This window comes from Homalodisca vitripennis, chromosome 2, assembly GCF_021130785.1.
Source record: "Homalodisca vitripennis isolate AUS2020 chromosome 2, UT_GWSS_2.1, whole genome shotgun sequence".
Taxonomy (NCBI): domain Eukaryota; kingdom Metazoa; phylum Arthropoda; class Insecta; order Hemiptera; family Cicadellidae; genus Homalodisca; species Homalodisca vitripennis.
In genome coordinates this window covers 47,357,192-47,371,089 of record NC_060208.1, presented here as the reverse complement: position 1 = coordinate 47,371,089, position 13,898 = coordinate 47,357,192, and the positions used below count along the sequence as shown (strand labels likewise).

Genomic DNA, 13,898 nt, shown 5'->3' with positions numbered 1-13,898 from the left:
AAATAATTGTACACTGATATTTCATTATCGTAAACTATGATTGATTGATTAATTGTTAGATTGACACAAAAGTTGAGAAACTGAGTTTATAGGTTATGTCATACTATTGACAAATGTTGATAGTGTTAAGTAAATTATTAGTTTAAATCACTCTGCAATCAATCGTAATTCAGTCGATTGAGAAGAAACAGCGCGTATTGCTAGTCAAACATTTAAAATAACAAATTATAACCTCTAACCTGTCATAACAGTGCGACCAAACAAACGAACTAAACCGACCAATCACCACGCGCGGAGTTAGAATTTAACTGTGTTTAGCAAGAATTTCAAATTCCAATTTTAGTAAATGTTTTATTCAACTTTACCATTTACAATAACAAATTTTAATTAATTTCAAATTATGTACAATGTTTTAGTAAACAAAATATATTTCTATAGTTAAAATTTGTGCAATTCTTATTTTCATTCAATTCCTTGTTCCTATTGTGCAATTTAATAATATTCATATCAATAAATATTCTACCGAGAAAAAGACGTTGTCACGTAAAATCTTCGTTCGTAAAACCGACTTTACAGGCAACCATAATTTTTTTACTTTAAATAAAAATATATTAATAAAATACATATAGAATCCCAATTAAGTAATATTTCAAGTAAAACAGTTATTATTGATTGTAAAGATCGGAATGTACGTACCTGAAATCGGCCCTGAACTTTGCCATACGGGACACCGAGGAAGGCATCGTAAGAGACCCCGGTAGCGGGGTTGGGGTCGACACGAAGTCCGATGATGTCCCCTTTGCTTGTAGTCACGTTCACTTGAGACATTTTACTGGAATAAGTGATAATACATGGCGTCAAATATACGAATATTAAACCAAGAGTAATTCAGGAATGGCTAGTTTAAAACAAACATATTTTTAAAAGGCAATTCGAATCGCATGCTGTTTTTTTTAGGAAGAGAGTATTCAACATTATTTATCAAAATAACATAGGGAATCTTACCCTTCTCCCTCGTAAATGGAGAAATATTGGAACAAATACTGTACTATCACAATATGACTCAGTTTAGATATTTTCAAATATTTTAAAATTGTAACTCCGATTATCTATACCCACCAGGAGTTCAATATATCTTAATTACTACCCAGTTAAGGCACAACCTTAAAAGTATAACAAACCTTATCACTTTACTTTTCATATTTAAATCTTCTATAAATCTAGAGTTTTTTAGGTTCTTGACAACACTTGGAAAGCATCAATTGATACTGGAGGAATGTCAACGCTTTATTCAGAACTGTTCAACATCTCAATTTCTCTAGCAACTACTCATCATCAAAAGATTGATGTACTGAAGCGAAATACTTTTTAAAATAAGATCTGGAAGATAATTTAAAATCGAGATTAATGCTTTCCCACAAAAAAGACAAACTAAAAAATGTATGAAAGTCCAATAAACTGAATTTTGCTATTCAGTGGATACGCTGTTTGGAATCAGTGTTTCATAAAAGTGAGTGTTGGACAAATGTTGGTCAATAGACGTGTGCGCAACCACGATCGTATAATAATCGGCCGTGCCCAAACGAACGGATCAATTTTGGCTAATTAAAAAGTATTATTACTTTGCTAAATATACGAATAGACTAGTATATATGTCATAAGACATACATCCATAAATCTTTTAAATTATTAATAATTAAAGGAGCAATAAAACGTTGTTCACACAACCTTTCCAAAAATCCATTCCAAAGTGTGTTCAGTAGATGAAGGAAGAATTTTGTAATCTCAGATTTCTTCTTTCTACCTATAAGTAAAAATGAAGGAGTGACTAGAATCATCATAATCTTATTTCCGGTTTGAGCGCTTCTTGTTTTTAAATTATATTTTAAACAGGTAAGCGCGGATATTTGACTCACATGGCTGGTGAGAAATTGGGCCCCAGTTAACTTCGAATGTAAAAAACTACATATATTCCGTAATGATTTCAGGAAAATGATCAGATATGTCACATCATTAATTATTCTTTTGAAGAGTAAATATTGCATCAATTTGTAGCAATGTATTTTTGTATGAGATTTAGTCTCGAACCTTAGTTTGAACAAATATTGCGCAATGTGAAGACACAGATAAGACACACGATCGGTGTTTGAACATTTCTGGTGCGGAAAGGTTATTATCTAAGAGTATGATACCTCTCACGTACCTGTTGACATTGGTTTCACTAGTAGGCCTATATCTTGTCAGACATAGTAGTTTATCTGAAGTGACTCAGTACGGTGATTAACAATATACAGTATCTGATGCACTTCAGTATAATTCACACATTCTACGATAAAGATATTTTATCATTTCTTTTGCAAATCGAGATGTTGAAGCGATTCAACTAATTGAAATACAGATTTCTGCCAGAAAACTACTAATCACACTAGTGATAAAAATATTTATCATTTCCCTGAAAAATCGAAATGTTGAAGCACATTAATAACATCAAAACACCGTAGAAACATACAATTCTGAGAGTAAATTGATAATCATTTCTTTTTCTATGACTTGGTTCACTGCAGTGTAAACCAACGCAACAGAGAAATAAAGCTTAAGAGAGGTCAATTCAAAAGAAGAAACATTTTACTAAAAGTCGATTGCACATTGCATCAACTTACTGGACTTACTTACATTGTTATTACAAGACTGTGCATTTTATGGTAGGCCTACGAGGAGATTTAACATGTTACATCCTGTAAAATCTTACTGCGCCTTAACCCTACAACTAACTGGCCTTAAGCGATTGTTGACGCATTAACTATGTTGTAATATGATCTCTCACAGCTTATTGTATCAAAGTCTATTTTTACTTTGTTTGAACTAAACACGCGTAAATGTAAAGATAAAGATTTAAGGTTTCATTATATACTGTAAAACATTCTTTAGTTACATTATATTTGTCATTACAGAATTCTAAATTTAGACGTTCACATTTCCGAATGCGATTTGTTCACACGATTTCCGAACACGGAAAAATTACCGTATGTTTGTCAAAATTCCTTGTTGTGAGTTCCTACACGATCGTGAGTGTCGTTAATGAAAATGGTGTATTCTTGGTTGTCAGAAACATCGTTTCAATAGCCGGTAAGCAAATAAATGTGTATACAGTCGTTATTTGGAAACTTTATGTTTTAAAAAAATCCTAAAATGCCTAATGCGTCGAAAATAACTTAAACTATTTTATTTTTATGTTTTTACTTTATCGTTATCTGCAAGTAGTGAACATCACATCAAAACAAATAAGAACTTCTCTAAGGAAAAGTATCGTCACTGAATACGTTGAAGTTGTAATTTTATTTTTGTTCTGTTGCACAATCACTGAGGTAAGAACTACGAATTGTCTCGTAGCCGTAGTGATGTCTCGGTTATTGTTACACCATTATCAATACTAGTGTATTGTTTGCTATTTATTTGTATCGTTGTATCGTTGCTATTTTCATTGTTTAGTGTATATAAATAAACGTTTGTGTAATGTTTTTTTATACATTAGTGAAGTAAAAAATGTAGAGGTTAGTGTAAGATTTGAGTCAATTGATTGAATTTTTGTTGGAACCACACGTTGGCCTACGTTCATATCCTGTAGGTCCAATATTTTTATTTTTGAGTAAATAATTTATCGTACATTTTACAATGAGTATTTATTTTAAACAGAAGTGGCATTAGGAATGTACTGGGCAGTGAATGACAATGTTAGTTTGGTATCTATGGATGAAGTCTGACATGGAGAAACCATTGCCTAGTGAATTAGTTGTGTCTGATTCTACTAAATTTGTTAATAATAAAGATAAAAATACATTTTTATAATTTTTAAACATATATAAAACATATATAAATGTACTTTCTATAGGCCTAGAAATTGTTTGGATGGTAACAAAATTGTTACATAAAAAAGGCTAGGCTTCTATTTTACAGTTTTACTTTTGTAAAAAGTAAAAAAGTGTTGCCATAGAACCAATTTTATATAACATAAATTTCTGTAAATATAATTTTTTATTCTACACATATTTACATTTTAGTAAAAAGATAAGTTCAATAGAATCCCAACTGTCATTAGTAAACACAAAACAGTACAATAAGAGATTTTGTAGTTTTTATAGATATTATATATATTATAATATATATAAAGTACATTTATATATGTTTAAAAATTATAAAAATGTATTTTTATCTATTAATATTTTTTAAATGTCTGTAGCTTGAAAAGTAGATAGCAGTGATTACAATGTTTTAAAACCCCTTACAAAACCGCCTGTAATGGTGATTTGTGGTACGCTGTTCTGATACATAATACGTTGCTATCTTTTAAATAATTGAAGCCCGAACACTCACTGCTTCATACCCTAATCCTAATCCTAATAGTATTATAAATTAATATTATAAAGTGTCTTTATTCGTTTGTTCTGCTTTCACGCGTAAACATTTTAACCGATTGTACTGAAATTTTGCATGGACATTCTTAGGGTTCCTGGTATGGATATACATATATACAACCCAAATTTCCACTAACTGGTCTTCCCCCTGAAATTCACAGTAGTGTTATTGGTTTAGCCATAAAAACTAGCTTTGAATTAACTAATCTAGTTTTGAATTCATACAAGACTCTTGCCCAACACCACGGAAAACAACTTAAACTGCTACATTTGGAGATTTCTAATAAGTATCAAGACGCAATTTATGACCTTAATATAATATTATCAAACTCACAGAAATTTATATCTAAAAAATTCAATTCGTTACATCTCAAGTTGTCAAATCTGCAAGCGAATTCTAAAAACTATTGCAATTCAGCTGATAAATACCCAAAATAATAGTCCCAATTTCACATCGTTTTTGTACTGGTAATAGTTCAATTTCTGAAAAAAATAACCTACTTCTACTCCCCACTATCAACTCAGATTCTTATCCTTGTATTCCACAACAAGCCTTTCGACAAACATCTTCATGTGTTACTGAAAACATTCTTGATAATCAAAATTTACTTCCAAATTTCCCAATAATTTCTACGTCTTCCTTTGAAATCCCTTCCAATTCCTCCGATAACCATCCTTCCCAATTCTTCCGATAACACTCCTCTGCAAACTACAACTTCTATTAAAACCATAAATACCAAGAATACCATTTGATGCTACCGATATTAAGCCAAATCAACAGTCTTCGTCCAAATTACAACCACCAACTTAAGTCTGACAATCATAGCTACAACTTACGTCCATTTAACTACAGCAATGAAGAAACCTTGCGAATTGAAAACCTGTCTAACTATTCACCAAATGTTCACGAAAGATCGATATTAGAAAAAGGCCTAACTTTTTCACCCACACCAAGATTTGACCACTTCAAACTTGTTACGGATGCCCTTAATTTTGCACGCAGTATAAGATTAAAGTATTTTTTTTTTACTGTCCAAAATACAGGAAATCAAAATATAACTGAAAAAGTTCCTGACTGTTTATCAAAATTCAAAACAAATCCAGGTTGGGAACCTCCACCTTTACCAACTAATCATCCTGTTGAAGAATTCATAAATGTCGTCCTAGCCAATCTATCAAATTCCTCGTTTCCTAACAACTTAAATACTACCAAAAACTTATCTGAAAATGAATTTAGAGCAATAAATCACTACGTGAAAACAAAGACATAATTATTTTACCCAGCGACAAAGGTAACTCTATCGTTCTGATGAATTCTTTAGATTAATATTGGTGAATCACAAAGACAACTGAATGACACATCAACATATGAAAAATTAGATGAAGATCCTTCTCCTCAACATAATGAACAAATCCAAAATTACCTTATGAACAACGGTCTTCAAGAGGGATTGTCTCAAAAGCCATTGAACTACTAACACCTAGATGTCCTAGAACTCCAGTGTTTTACACTTTACCGAAAACACACAAGTCTACCAGACCACCTCCTGGCAGGCCTATCATCTCCAGCTATGGATGCCCTACGGAAAGGATATCTGCTTATGTTGACGACATCTTGCAGCCGTTTGTAAGAACAATTCCTTCCTATATCAAGGACACAAATGACTTTTTAACTAAATTAGCTCAAATTAATCAACCCTTGCCTGACGACATCTTATTGTGTACTGTCGATGTAGAATCTTTGTATACAAATATTCCTACAGATGATGGTCTCAGCGCTGCCCAAAATTACCTTGATTCACGCCCAAACGATTCCAAACCTAGTACTAATTTCATTCTCAAACTTATGACCATGGATCTTAACCTTAAATAATTTTAAATTTTCAAGACCAAAATTACCTTCAAACAAAAAGGAACTGCTATGGGCACACGGATGGCTCCTTCTTATGCCAATCTTTTTTATGGGACTATTGGAAAAGAATTTTTTAACCAGTCCAAAATTATAAACCTCTAATTTGGTTTCAGGTACATAGATGATATTTTTATAATATGGCAGCATGGTATCAAAGAACTTAACGACTTTCTTTTTAACCTCAATAAATTTAGCATTTTAACATTTACATGGTTAGCATCTCACCAGATTCAGTAACATTCTTGGATACTGATGTATTTATTGAAAATCACACAATTTGAAAACAAAAATTCATGTCAAAGACAGTAACAAAATGCAATATTTGCATTTCACCAGCTGCCATCCAGTTCACATTAAAAAATCTATACCCAAGAGCTTATCAATAAGAGCAAAAAATCTTTGTAGCAATCAATCTGACTTCCATAACTACATAAAGAGACTGTCCCATGTACTTTTTGAAAGGGGGTATCCAAAAAATCTTGTTGATAGACAAATCAGAGCACCTAAAAATATTTCTAGTGCTATTAATCCTAATGATCCTAAATTTATCACCCAATATTTTCCTGGCCTTCATAAAATCAACAAAATTCTAAAGGTTTTTCTTTTCCTATTTTGGAATCTTCCCCTGAAACTAGAAATTTATTTTCTAAGCCCCCCAAAGTAATTTTTTAAAAAACCTCCAAATTTACAAAACATTCTCTCTAGACCGAAATTAAAGTATGAAGGCAATACAAAAAGTAATAACATCAAATGTAATGTGTGCAATCCTTGTAACAAGCCAAGATGCGGCATTTGTAAGATGTTAATAAATTCTAAATCGTTTAAAAGTAGCACAACTGAAAAAGAATATCCTATTAAAGGTAACATTGATTGCACTACAAAAAACATAATTTATCAACTAACCCTGTAAATTCTGTCCCAAAGACTATATTGGAAAAACCATCACTCCATTAAGAGTGAGAATGACCAATCATCGATTTGATGTTGCTCATCAAAATTATGAGAGACCATTATCTGCTCAAGCGATTCAACACAATCAAAATAAATTAGAAAATTGCTTCAGCCTAAAAGGAATTTACCATTTAGAGCCAAACCCCAACCAAAATACCAATCTGATAAATTTAAGAAATGTTGAAATCGCACATCAATTAATTTTAAAATCAAGGCAACCAGATGGGTTGAACCTAAGATGATTCTCTTTTCCTTTTTATGACAAAAAAATTCTAGTTCTATGTAAACATTTACAAATATTCTACATACAGCTGATTGGGATCTTGTTGTTTATGGTATTTATTTGTTAAAATTTTATTTTGGTTATGTCTTTTGTTTTTGGTTTGAGTTCTGTTTATATGTTTTAATTCAGTGTGTTCTGAAGAAGGGTTGTGTCAACTCGAAAATTAAACATGAGCACTGAATTTTTTGATTCTGTTTTTGTGTACACTATAAAGTACTTCGAAGAGTATATATATATATATATATATATACATATATATATATATATATATATATATATATATATATATATATATTCCTTTTTCTAAAATTCCTCCGGCCTGCGCCCCACTGGTCTCTAAAGTAGCAAAAAATCCTAACTTAGTCTTTAATGTTGCGAAATATTAGTTGAAAGAGCATAAATGTAATCAACTGTTCTGTGCAAACTTGTTCTATGACAGCATAACCGTATGTTTAATTAATTTAACTACTGTTTTCAATTTGTTTATATTTATAGCTTGAACTCCTAGCTTGACAGTCACAGCACTTCTTGTTTTAACCTTTTTTGTATTCGCGGTAGAACACAGAGTAAGAAAATGTACAGATAATAAAATTAAAAGTTTTAGTACAAATATAATTCTAACTGTACATTTTAAGCAATTTACGATATTTTCTGCATTAATTTCATGATACTTCGGAAACGATTGTGCTCTCCGATCTCATCCTCTTACCTTTTAAAACGAAACCACACACAGAAAAATTTCACAAAATAACCGAACCTTAAGGTGTCTATGGTTTAGGAAATATCTGTACGAGTTACAGCTACCTAACCCTTATCTAATGAAGAGCGGAATGATACTTGTATTGTGTATCCCACTAACAATGTATCACATAAAAATTCTAAACTTTATAAATAAAATAGATGGTTAATCTTCATTATTCTTTAAAAAAGCATTGTATGATTAGTAATTATTTATCCAGTTTTTACGCCAAACGTTTGATTGATTTAGAAATTTTGATACAGAGATGTACACATTTCCATCGGCTTTAAACTGTTAAAATTATTTTCTTGAAAAACGAACAATGAAATATTTACCTGGACACAGAAGCTAAAGACGCCCAACAGAACACCACTAATGCTAGGCGCTGTACTGAAGACATGCTGGCGGCCGAGACTACGAATGCTGCAGCTCTTGGTAAGTTTGCACCTGAAACTTCACAATATTTTTATATCCTAGCTATGGATAGGTAGTAATTGAGATATAGCTGACAGCTTGTCATTGATAGATTATCTCCAAGTACCGTTTTGTTTTTAAGTTTCGATGACTTTGTTATGGAAATAAACATGAAATAGGTCGTCTCGCTGCTCATAGGCGCTGAGGTGATAGCACATTTCCTTACCTCTGTGGTGCAATCGGTTCTTTGCCGGTTAAATTACTTGTTTTAAGTTTTCCAGTATTTCCCTCCTAATATAACTTCTGTGAAGATAAAAAACATAAAAAAATAATTAAAACGACACAAAAAACATAAATAATATACGCCTACGGGTCCCTTCTCGGGTTTTAACAAATTCGGAAATAAGAGGAATTTTGTGATTAGTTGAATTAGGAGATGAGGTTTCCTGGGAGTTAAAAGGAGACAGCAGTTCGTTTATTTTTTTCCGGATTCAACGAAAGTTTTGACTCTAAGGGCGTTTTGTGGCTTAGGCCGTTGGAGATATGATCAAATAACAAATCGTTGGAGATGTACATGTAGGCTAATGTCATAAGGTGTAAGGTACCTTGATTAGTTTCGTGGTCTTTGTATAATTGTATATTGCTTCTTATCATTGTTTATTGGTGTTTGTTGATATTTATTAGTATTTATTGTTAATTATATTTGTGTATGTATTGGTGGTGTTTAATAAATAAATTGTATATAATTTATTTTCTGAATAATTGTAATATTGCATAAATATTTTTAGTAGATACCCAAATGGCGGCTCAAAGTAATCTAAGATGCTAGACTCTCATAAATTAATGTGTATTTATTGTTTACAATAAATTGTGTTTATATTGATTGGAAATAAATACATTTATTAAATGTGACTGGGCCTTTGTATGACATTTAAAACTATTCTGCTGAAAGAACACGTAGTTGTTTTGTGGAGGTTGTTGTGTCTGTAATGAGAATAAGTAGTTCAGAATGACGTGTATATCTTGAAAATGTTTGTTTATCCCCCTAAATCACTCTGCCCCTATCTACTAATGATAAAACTTCAACATTTTGACCATTAAGTAAATTTCCAAAGTGATTTAACAACTGTTGTTATATATAAATAAAATTTACTCTGCCCCTATCTATCAGTGAATATTCGCTTGCCCTTTGCTGACGCTCAGCGAAATGGTGTGTGAGATATATAATAATTAGGTGTCAGTGAATTTCGTGGAAAAATTAACTTAATATCGAGATTGAATCTAATTTGACGAAACGTAATAATATAATGATGTAAAAGAATAGTTTAAACTATGAAATTGACAAGAATTTATTTAAGTGCTTTTTTCGGGATGATACATAGAATACAAGAAAATACCAAAAGATCTTTTTTACAAACCTTTTGTAAAAGGAAATATTTTAATTTTAAATAAAGAAAATTTGATTTCCGTTCCGACCTCTAGATCGGTCAAAATTAATTGGCCTTTAAATACAAATAAATACGGAAAATTGTGTAGATTAAACTACAGTTTTTGACTATAAACGGGTTTTGTGGCTTACGGAGTGAGATTATTGTAAAAAGTCACTGGAATTGTTTTGTAGATTACCGGTACTTTACTTCGCACCAGTGTTCTTTCGTCAGATCCGAGCTACGACCTACGGTTGAGACGTTATAGAGCCTCAAAAGTCTGCAAGTGAAAATTGCCAAAATTTAGTAGAGTTACGGGGAAAACTAATATGCCTATTTATTAGATAAGATAATTTTGCAAAAATGCATCAAAAATTAGATTTGTGCTACGACCAACGGTTTGCTCGCTAGATGACCAGAAAGAAAAATATACACGTTTTAGAGTCATTTTAACCAGTTTGTATTTTTAAAGGGGTTAAAAAGTAAAAATTTCCGATTTTCAGAATTTTCCTGTCGGTTATACTACGGTAAAAGCCACTTGCGTCAAGTTTCAGCAGTGTCAAGTTTCTAGCACTTCTATATCAGCAGTTTCTAGCACTTCTTCTAGTAGGCCTATATCAGTGAGTCAGTTTCACATGCGGCTATAGCCTATTAGATTAGATTAGAAAGAATTATTACTAAAATAAATGTATCCATCATGTATTGTTGGCATACCCGGTGCGCTAAACTCCATCGTGAGTGACTGGCTCGTCCTGCAGATCTCACTCCACAGCTGAGTGATTGATCCTCATCATCAGGGGCGGATCCACGGCCGGGCGAGCCGGGGCAAGTGCTCGGGACCCAGTCCGGACATAACAACACGCAGGTCGGGTCGCTCGGTTAGAAGCGCGAGGCCCTTGAGCTCGACCATCCCGTAAGCAAACAAAGAGTAAAAGAGACGTAGAAATCTGTTACATTAAAATTTCTCACTCCGAAGTTATTGCGTCAGTTTGAAATACTTAAAGAAGCTCACAAAAATGGTCCGTGCGGTCCGGACCTAACCGAAAAACGCAGATCGGTTAGAAGCGCCCTTAAACCCCTTAAACCAGCCCCATAGGCAAGCAAATAGTGAATCAATGAGAAATACTTAAATAAAACCAAAATCTGATATTTATTCTTATTATTTTTTTATAGAGCTCTCCTGGGTCTAAAGCGGCACGAATTGAATATACAATGGAATGCTGTTCTGTTATAATGGAATGTATAATGGAATGTTCTGTTTTGCTTGCCATTTATTCCATGATAATTCAAAATCTAATGTTAGCGTTCTTGGCCACTCACGGTTGTAAATGACTGGAAACATTTATCAGAGTCACTAAAAAGCTACGAAAACAGCAAATGCCACAAAGAAGGCATGATAAAATGGTTAACTTTTAAAAAAGGGGTTGTCTTCTGGAAAAACCATTGATTCTCAAACTCAGGCTCAAGCCTATTTAGAACTAAAACGCTGAAAAGATATCCTGGAGAGGTTACTGACGATTGTGCAGTCTTTGGCCAGGCACAAAAAAATTTATTGTTTCGAGGCCATGAAGAGAATTTGGTTTTACAAAACTCTTTTTGAACATTTCTGGATATGGTTAAGCTGATTGCACAGTTTAACCCCACTCTTCAAAAACACTTGCATCAAGTTATGAATAAATCCATATCCAAAAACCATTTCCTGAGCCATGTAGGGGAACCCGGGGCGGAATGGGGTAGCGGGGCAGAATGAAGATGTAGATTTTTGAGGTCAAGCACGTGCTTCTACCTAGCGGCAATCACTGTAACTAGATCACGCCACTTCGGCTCGACACCGGCAGCCATGTTTAGTTAGTTTCGTTGATGTTTGCGGAGTGAGTGTGCTGATGATAGTTTTTTCGTGCTTCTGCGTTGCAAATTTGATCGGTATTGGAACCAAGGTAAGGTCAATTTACAGCTTTTAAGCTCAACTATCATTGGTGGATACTTGAAGTACATTTAATTAGCTTATGTTTACGTGTAGTAGAATGTTTTCTTTACACATCGTTTTTGAGTCACCATACCTCCATAACCTAAAACATATCACACTGGGGCGGAACGGGGTGGGGCAGAACGGGGAAGTACCCCGTTCTGCCCCATACTCATTTTTATTGGTGACCATATTACTTAGGCTATTTTTTTATTTTCAGATGGTTCGAGACTATAAAAGAAAAACGGATAGACAATCATGGTCCTACGAGTCTATGAATAACGCAGTTGATGCAGTTATTTTCCGGCCAATTCGGTTACAAAAAGTCGTCTCAACAGTTCAATGTGCCCCAATCAACTTTGGAAAGATATGTAAAAAAAAAGAAAGATAACCCTGACTATAAAATTAATAAATCAGCAGGAAAATTTCAAAAAGTATTTAGTGATGAGGCAGGAACAAGAGCTAGTAACCTACTTAAAATCTATGGAGGCTAGGTTATTTGGTTTGTCAATGAAAGCAGACTTGCGGGAATTAGCTTATCAATTAGCTGTAAGGAATGGCATTGGCCATAGATTTAATAATCAAACCGCAGGACAAGATTGGGTCTCAGGCTTCCTTAAGAGACATCCTACTTTAACTCTTCGGACACCTGAGTCAACATCTGGTGCACGAGCTATGGGGTTCAACAAAGTGTCTGTTGACAAATTCTTTTTGTTACTCACAAAAGTAGTGGACAAGCACAAACTAACTGCCTCCCAAATATATAACTGCGACGAAACTGGAATTACAGTTAACCCAAAGAGCAATTCAAAAATCATTGCCCTAAAAGGAAAGCGTCAGGGTTGGGTTGTTAACTTCGGCAGACAGAGGAGAAACTGTAACTGCCCTCCTTTGCATGTCAGCAAGTGGAGCGTACATGCCTCCTATGCTGATATTTCCTAGGAAAAGAATGCAGCAGGAGTTTGAGATGGGATTGCCTCCTGGGGGTTGGGCAGAGGTACACAGCTCGGGGTGGATTACATTAGATACTTTTTTTGCATGGTTCAAGAAGTTTGTTACATTCTCTAATGCATCTAAAACATCGCCTGTTCTTCTTATCCTTGACGGCCACTCGACACACACTAAAAACCTGAACGTTATTGACTATGCTAGGGACAATGGAGTTTCCATGCTATATATTCCACCGCATTGCTCCCAGAGGCTTCAGCCTCTTGATGTTGCATTTATGAACCCCTTAAGTCGATACTACAGCGAGGAGCTCCGAAAATGGCTTCGGAGCAATCCAGGAAAAGTGGTAACTTTATTCCAGATATCGACTATTTTTGGGGCAGCCTATATTCAATGCGCCAATATGAGAACTGCCATAAGTGCGTTTAAAGCTACAGGAATATGGCCTACTGATCCCTCCATCTTCAAAGAGGAAGATTTTCTCCCAGCAGACGTAACCGACATTCCTGTTGAAAATACCTCCTTCCCAAGAGGCTGTCTTATCACCAGGAGAAGAACTGATCCAAGGAGGCGAAGAACTTATCCAAGGAGGTGAAGATCTTAACCAAGGAGGTTGAAGAACTTATCCAAGGAGGTGAAGATCTTAACCAAGGAGGTGAAGATCTTAACCAAGGAGTGAAGAACTTATCCAAGAGCCTTCTCCGAACATTCCAGTTAAAAAAATGCCAATCAGCAAGCTCAAATGATGTTGATGAAGTTTTTTGCACTGATAAGGAGCAAACACCGGCAAAGAAAACCCCCGGCTCAATGATGGATTGAGTGTCCCTGGATGCTCTCATTGGGTAG

The 13,898-nt window shown here is 34.0% G+C and overlaps 1 protein-coding gene across 2 annotated transcripts in view; it reads right to left on the bottom strand.

Moving 5' to 3' along the window:
- Nucleotides 1–13,898, bottom strand: part of LOC124353898 (cholinesterase-like) — a 60,309-nt gene that overhangs the window by 17,432 nt on the left and 28,979 nt on the right. The window contains exons 1-2 of one of the 2 annotated variants that reach the window (XM_046803948.1): nucleotides 8,633–8,777; nucleotides 697–832 (exon numbers count right to left, since the gene is read on the bottom strand). In XM_046803948.1, coding sequence (XP_046659904.1) covers nucleotides 697–832; nucleotides 8,633–8,697 — 201 coding nt within the window. In that variant the 5' untranslated portion in view covers nucleotides 8,698–8,777. Of the gene's footprint in view, nucleotides 1–696; nucleotides 833–8,632; nucleotides 8,778–13,898 lie in introns of those variants that run through there. The other variant, XM_046803949.1, reaches the window with a different exon arrangement.